General features: G+C 38.2%; 1 protein-coding gene across 12 annotated transcripts in view; it reads left to right on the forward strand.

Annotated features, from left to right (window-relative positions):
- Window positions 1-8,102, forward strand: part of TTC17 (tetratricopeptide repeat domain 17) — a 134,047-nt gene that overhangs the window by 91,407 nt on the left and 34,538 nt on the right. For 10 of the 12 annotated variants that reach the window (XM_004369816.3, XM_023738471.1, XM_004369815.2 and 7 more), the window contains 3 exons: window positions 1,112-1,371; window positions 2,184-2,337; window positions 7,188-7,308. In XM_004369816.3, the coding sequence (XP_004369873.1) occupies window positions 1,112-1,371; window positions 2,184-2,337; window positions 7,188-7,308 (535 nt within the window). Of the gene's footprint in view, window positions 1-1,111; window positions 1,372-2,183; window positions 2,338-5,360; window positions 5,964-7,187; window positions 7,311-8,102 lie in introns of those variants that run through there. The other 2 variants (XM_012557174.2, XM_023738507.1) reach the window with 2 other exon arrangements.

Consider the following 8,102-nt stretch of genomic DNA (forward strand, 5'->3'; position numbering starts at 1 on the left):
TGTGAGTTAGAATTTTGTTCTACGTTTTTCTCCAGCTCTTTTTTTTTTTTTCCAATTGGTAAGGTCATTTTTTAAGGAAAACTAGCATCTGCTATTATTGTTATTTTCTAAAACGAAGATAATTTTAATGTCAGAAAGTACATAGACAAAAACAGACAGTAGGCATCACTAGTATCCATTTCTAGATTTTCCATCACCCTTAACTGAAGCTCATTGCCCCCTAAGCATGATGAAAAAGTAATTAATGTCACTGAGTTGTACATGTAAAAAATGTTGAAATGGCAAATTTTTGTTGTATATGTATATACTTACCACAATAAATATAAATAAATAATAAAAAGAAAACAGTAGGCAACCTTACACCACATGAGTATCTGTGTATCTGTACATGAATATATTTACATTTTATAGCTTTAGATATGCATCCTTTTTGTTTCTCATTTTGCTAAAGATTGGTGAAAATTTATCACTGAGTAATGTTTGAGAACCATTGCATTAATACCTCTTCAGGTAATCAAGAATTCCTCCCTGGAAAACCTCTACCTTTGGAAGGAAGACTGTAGGTTTGGTAGTCAGAGATATCATTACCATGTCCTGGCTCTACCACCTACAAGTTATTAAGCCTTGGGCAAGTCACTTAATTTTGCTGACCCTTCCTTACTTCATTTATTTAAAAATAAAAAAATGCTTCATTGGATGGTTTTTAGTATTTAAATAACTTAGAATTTCTTTTAGCAACAGATATACATTTGGAGCTCAGTAAATGTTCACTTCTGCAAACATAGGCATGACTCCGCTGCTTCAGGACTTAGAGGCTAGTTGTGATCAAAAGTCCTCACAAGCACATATGCATAGTACATGCTCAATAAACATCTGTTCATTTGAAGAGAGCCGCAAAATATCTGCGTAAGTGTTATTGTAGGAAAGAGTCCCTGTGTGCTTTTCTAAGTTATCTTCTCTGAGGTCTCCATTTCTTTTCACACTGTACTCACCTAGCTAAAAGTGAGAAGAAAATGCACCACTGGTGTAAATGGAAATTCATGGTTGTTGAATAGTACCTGAAAGAGTACTATGTAACTGTTTTAATAACTCGCTGGCCGTTGAATTTCAGGTACAGTGGTTGAGGAAAGTAATGGTTCTGATGAGATGGAGAATTCAGATGAAACAAAGATGTCAGAAGAGATATTGGCTTTAGTGGATGAATTTCAACAGGCATGGCCTCTGGAAGGCTTTGGGGGCGCACTAGAGATGAAAGGACGGCGTCTGGACTTGCAAGGAATACGTGTACTGAAAAAAGGTCCCCAGGATGGAGTGGCCAGGAGCTCTTGCTATGGAGACTGCAGAAGTGAAGACGATGAGGCAACAGAATGGGTAAGAGTTTGTTAGCTCAATCCTGAAACCAGATTGTAAACCAGGTCTTCGAAGGGCTCCTAGTTTATAAAGTGGAAAGTTTCTGTTTGGTATGTGGCAGTACTTTACCGCATATTCCAATACAGCCTTCACACTGGAATTGCACTGCAAGAAGCATTTCATTTTGCTTAGGTGTTGCTAGCTCTTCTGGGAGGAGGGAGGAAGGAGGAGGGAGGAAATGGGATGGGCTTATAGACTTTTTCATTTTTAGTTTCTTCTGTACACTTGTTATTAGGTGCCATTGAGTCAATTTTGACTCATAGCAACCCCATGTGACACAGTAGAAATGCCCCACAGGGTTTTCTAGGCTGTAATCTTTACAGGAACAGATCACCAGGTCTTTTCCCCTTGGAACCTCTGTGTGGGTTCAATCCGCCAGCCTTTCAGTTAGCAGCCAAGCACTTAACCATTGCATCACCAGAGCTCCATATATACTCTTCTAAACCAAAAATCAAACCTGTTGCCGTAGAGTCAATTCCAACTCATAGCAACCCTATAGGACAGAGTAGAACTGCCCCATAGAGTTTCCAAGGAGCAGCTGGTGGATTGGAACTGCCGACCTTTTGATTAGCAGCTGAGCTCTTAACCACTGCGCCATACACTCTTCTAGGCTAGGTTATTTTGTTTATTTCACCGAACATTTTTCATTTAAACCTTTAAGAATTAACCTGAAGGAGATAATTTATCCCTAGCATAGGCCTGGGTCATTTTCTTAGCCATTGAGAGATTTGATAATTGGTCTCATTTGTTCCTAACATGTTTCCCTTTCCCAGATCACATTCCAAGTGAAACGTGTAAAGAAACCCAAAGGAGATCATAAGAAAACTCCCGGGAAAAAAACAGAATCAAACCAAGTAGAAAATACACATCGTTACCAATCAAACCTGGAGATCACTGGCCCAAAGGTGGCATCTCCTGGGCCACAAGGTGAACTTGAATGTTTATATGCCATTTCTTCTTTTAGACTTGAATGCCTCAGTTCTTACAAAGGATATGCTTATGACTTAAAATATTTCAGTTAAGGTAAAAGGGCTAACTGAACAAGAAACCAGTCATTGGTATAAAAAATTTATTTTGACATTAATTTTTTACCATTTTTTACTTGACTTGACTTGATTTTTTTTTTACCATTCACTGTTTGTATTTATATTCTTATCATCATGAGTTTAAATACCCTGTTCTTCGTTGTTACCCAGACAGTCCAGTGTAATATATCAAAGTGTGAGCTTGAGACAGACTATCTGGGTCCAAACACCAATTCTGCCATTTACCTCCCTGTGCCTCATTATCCTTATCTATAAAATGGGGATAATAATAGCATCTACAACATAGGGTGCTTGTGAGGCACCCTATGAGTATATGTGAGTTTATACATGTAAAGTAATTAAAATGGACTGGGCACATAGTGTTCAGTGAGCTATTAGCCAGTTGCTGTTGAGTCAGTTCCAACTCATGGAAACCCTATGTGCTCTATAGAACTGTGCCCCATAGGGTTTTCAATGACTGATTTTTCAGAAGTAGATCACCAGACCTTTCTTCCAGGGTACCTCTAGGTGGACTTGAACTTCTAGCTTTTCAGTTAGCAGCCGAGCTTCTTAACCATTTGCACTACCCAGGGACCCCTCAGTAAGCTATTAGCTGTTATTTAACATTTTTGTGTGTCAGATATCTTTGTAAGCATTGGATGAATGCTTTGGAACTTCTCCCCAGAAAAAAAAAGTATATCTGTCAAAATTTGAGATATAATATAATTTCATAGTTGCACTGAAGCCAGTCTTTGGACTCCAGGTTAATGGCCATTGCCAGGAGTCCATTTGACTTTATTTTCCAGCAGTTTAGTAGTGGTGATAAACTTCCTTTTAACAACTATTAGATCTTTTTTTTATAAAAAAAATATGTATTTTTACTATCTTAGAAAAAACTGAAAATTCAAGGTAACTTCATTAAATATGTCTTATTTTATTTGGTGTGAGTACATACCAAAGCTAAAAGCAGAAGGCACATAATAAAATACAAAGATTTGGCTAAATCTCAGAATGTACTGTGACTTGTAAAAAATACTAAGGACACCAAATAGGGCATTTTGTCATGTTTGTAGTAAAAAGCATGAGTCAGCTAGCTCTGCTGTTTAAGGAAGATGGCATGTGTTAACAGGCTGCAGAAGAAAAACAGCACTTCTTCTATTAGGTCTGTCTTTTGTACCAAGGAAAAAGATGTTCAAACTATAAAACACTATTAGGGAAATTAAAATCCCAATGGGCTAAATATTAAATATAATAAAATAATTAAAAAAGAAAATTTAAATGAATGTTTACACACTTTTAAGGTGGAAAAGGACTTCCTAAGGCAAGAGAGAGAGAAAGAAAGAGAGTGATAGATTAAACCACAAAAAAAAAAAAAAAAAATTAATTTCTGGCACCCAACCCGTACCAAACCCACTGCCATCAAGCCAATTCCGATTCATAGAGACCCTATAGGACAGAGTAGAACTGCCTCCCTAGGGTTTCCAAGGAGCTGCTCGTGGATTCAAACCGCCAACCTTTTGGTTAGCAGCCGAGCTCTTAACCACTGCTCTACCACGGCTCTGGACTAGCACCCAAAGCACCACAAAATAGACAAAGGACCAAGACAAAGTATTTGCAGAATATGTGATAAACAGAGGTTATCAATAACTGTCATTTAAAGAGCACCTATATGAAAAATACATCAGTTCAGTAAAAATGTATAAAGTACATAGGCAATTCACCATGTATACACATATGCACAAATGACTAGCAAATATGTAAGAAAATATTCAGCCTTAGTGACAAAGAAGTGCGAACTTAAACAATGAGATACCATTTTTGCATATCTAACTGTCTTTAAAAGTGAGAATAAACCGATTTTTGGGATAGTTTAACTAGATATAGCAGAAAATTTTAGAATATACCAATAATTCTACCTCTAGTATTTTACCCTAAGTAAATCATCTTACAAGTACCAAAGATGTAAGTTTAAGAATGTTCACCACAGGATTGTTTATTGTGGTAAAAATTTGCAAACAGCCTAAAGGGGAGTTTCCTAAATAAATTAGAGCATTCTCTGTTGTGTACTACACATCCAGGATGTTTGTGATGTATTAAGTAAACAAAAGCTGTTTTATAAAAATAGCATATATCACAAATACTTCAATTTTTGTAAAATAGTAAATATACTCTATTTCATCAACTGTCCATTTTTTTCACATTTCAACATCTCTGAAATTGGGATGCATCTTACCATTGATGGTATCTTAAAATAATAATTACAGTTTTTTCTTTATTAAATCATGTAAAATGATGTGCACCTTCCAGTTGCTAGCATCTTAGATTTGGTGAAATAGGGTATAACAAACAAGTGCACAGAAACACATCCGTAAAGAGATACCTCAGAATGTTATCAGTGGTCCTGTCTGGGTGTTGACAGAGTTATAGGTGATTTTCATTTTCTTCTGTGTGCTTTTCCATTTTCTAAATATTTTATAATGGGCTATATTATTTTATAAACAAAAAATTAAAAGTTGCTTATAGAAGTGAAACTTAAAGCTCAGTATAATTGAGATGAGATGAGAGCACTTAAACAGCTTTAAATGGGTTCAAGTTCATGGGCCCAGGTAGGGCATTGAAGATACTTGCAAATGAGATTGTGGAACTACTTATTGTCATTAAACTGAAAAATTCTAAAGCAAAGAAGAGGTACTAGAATACTAGAGAAGTTCAGTATCCCAATTTTCAAATAAACATAGCTTCTATCAACTACCAGCTGATAATGCTTCATCATAAATCATGGCAAAGTACTAAAGCAAATTATTAAACAGGTAGTTTGTGAGTCCATGGGGGGAAAAGTGGAGATCATTAAGAGCCATTGTAGATTTACTAAGAACTAGGAAGACTAATAATGCTTAACTAATTTCATTTCATTTTTTTGGTTAGGGCTACTAGACTGGAAGACCAGGGAAGTGCCATAGACATAATGTAACTGGATTTCAGCAAGGCATTTAACAGAGCCTCTATGATATCCTTGTGAACAAGATGGAGAGATGTGGGCTCGAAGGCTCCCCATTGCCTACAGGATAAAGTCCAAGCCTCCTAGTGTGGCGCACAAGACCCTTTACAAACCGGCCTCTATCTACCCTTCAGCACCATTCTCTGAACCAGCCATGCTCTTATTTTACCTCTATGCCTTTGCACATACTGTTCCCTCTGCCTGGAAAGCCCTCATGCCACATCTGTCAGTGCCAAAATATTACTCATCCTTAAAGTTCAAACTCAAGTGCCCTCACTTCCTTGGTACCTTCAGGCAGAATTAGTTGCTCTCTCCTCTGTGCGATTGTTCTATACTTTCACTCTAGCACTTACCCTGTTGTTATTATAATGATTTGTTTATGTTTACCTTCCTCACTAGACTGTGAGCTCAAGAGCAGGCCCTCTTATTATTCCTCTCTGTATCTCCAGTGTCTTCCATAGTTTTCAGCCCCTTATAATAGGTGCTCAATAAATGTTTCTCAAATGAATTTCTTAAATATAAAGGAAAATAAGCTTTATTGTGAAACTGATGGTTTATTTCCTTAAGGTATTAATTTAAACAGGGTTAGTTTGAAATTCTTCCAAAGTGTTCTTTTCTGTTTTATTAAAATCTAAGTCTACACCCCTACCTGTACCTCAAACAGTTTTCTATTGTTGGTAAATTCCTACAGTATAAAAGTGCTATACAGAGTTAAAGATCTCCTTCCTGTCCATTGCATTGTACTTCCATCCGAAGAACCCTTCCCAGACAAGAGTTAGTTCTCTTTTTGGGGGAAGAGGGTGAGGGGGCAAACTTGGTCTAGTAAAGGGCATGGACCCAAAAGACAGTGCCTATGAAGGATATCAATAAAGCCTTATGTAGTTTTAAGTAGCATGATAATTGGGAGCATACCCCTTAGACTCAAACACCTGGATTTGGATTCCAGCTCTGCCACTAGCCAGGTGACCTTGGGCAAGTCACTTAATCTCTCTGAGCCTCCGGTTTCCTCCGTTTTCTCGTCTGAGAAATGAGGATTAAAACCTACTTCATGAGGTTGTGGATATAAAGCACTTAGCACAGGACCTGACACACAGTAAGTGCTCTTAAAATAAATAACCTTTCATTATTCTTGTTATTTCCCAGCCTGCTGCCCTTCTTTACAGCAAAGGAGCTCTACTAGGGGCGATTTTGCCCCCAGGGGACATTTGGCATTATCTGGAGACATTTTTGGTTGTCACATCTGGGGGAGGGTGCTCCTGACATCTAGTGGGTAGAGGTGAAGGATGCTGCTAAACATCCTACAGTGCATAGGATAGACCTCCACAACAAAGAATTATCCAACCCAAAATGTCACTAGTGTCAGGGTGACCTGCTTTAGTGATACATGTTTCTACTAAGTTAGAGTTACCTTTATAAAATCGAAAAGTAGAGGGATAAAAATTAAGGTTGGTAAGTGCTTAACACTGAAAGATATCTTAACCTTCATCTCATGTTCATCAGTCTTAAATGCAAAGAAGGAATCATTTATTTTTACTTCACCATATGTCTTTGAGAACAAACGTTTTGCTCAAAGATGATCTTAATTGAATGACAAGGTTTTACTTAGATCTTTAGATGGTAGAAATTCTAAAGACTATAAGAATGACTGGCACCTCCAGATATACCATATTGGGTGAAGTAATCACCAGGGCACAAGGCACTTCGGGTTCTGTTCCTTTGCAGTTGTGTTGATTCATGACATTCCTTCCTTCCAGGAAAGAAGCGTGATTACCAGAGTCTGGGATGGCCCAGCCCAGACGAGTGCCTCAAACTCCGCTGGGTAGAGCTGACTGCCATCGTGAGTACCTGGCTTGCAGTGTCTTCAAAAAACATTGAGTGAGTATCTCACACCTCTCCCTTCTTCATGCCATTTTGTTTACCAGTGAACCAGCTGGGCCTTAGCTGACTCCAGGGATGCCCTTCTTTGTCAGCAGCTATTAGAAGAGTCATCCTTTCCAGGGTTGATGGTTCATAGGATGACCACTGCTGACTACAGCCCACAGGTGGACTTAGCACATTGTACTAAAGCAGTGCCTGTGCCCCCTTCTCAGTGCCTTCAGCTTTGTAAGCTACCGAAAAGTCATGTGTGACTGACTTAGTTTGAATGGAAGGCTGGACCCCTCTTTACAGACACACAAACCTGTGGTCTATCTCTGACATCATGCACTTGAAAGGGGAGCCAGAGTAAATTCTGATTTACAAGTGCCTGCCAAGACACAGGATGAGCAAGATTGCCTCTCTGATAACTACTTTTTCCTCTCTAGACACTCATTCTCTTTTGCTGGTACCTTTTCTACCCCTTAAATGCTAGAGTTCTCCAGGATTATCACTAAGTCTTCTTATTTTATAATCAGTCTTAGTCAGACAGATCTACTCCTAGGACTTCAGTCACCGATGATACACTGACAACTCTCAAATTTGGATCTCCAGCCCAAACCTTTCTTCAAAGCCCTCAACCCATTTATCCAACTATCTACCTGACCTCCTTTGCCTGGTGTCATGGATTGAATTATGTCCCCCAAAAAATGTGTGTGTCACCTACGCTCTTCAAAAGACTTCACCAAAAGAGTAAAAAGAGAACCTACAGACTGGGAAAAAATTTTTGGACAGTACAAGTCAGACAAAGGTCT

The sequence above is a fragment of the Trichechus manatus genome, unplaced genomic scaffold, assembly GCF_000243295.1.
Source record: "Trichechus manatus latirostris isolate Lorelei unplaced genomic scaffold, TriManLat1.0 scaffold00006, whole genome shotgun sequence".
NCBI classification, from domain to species: domain Eukaryota; kingdom Metazoa; phylum Chordata; class Mammalia; order Sirenia; family Trichechidae; genus Trichechus; species Trichechus manatus.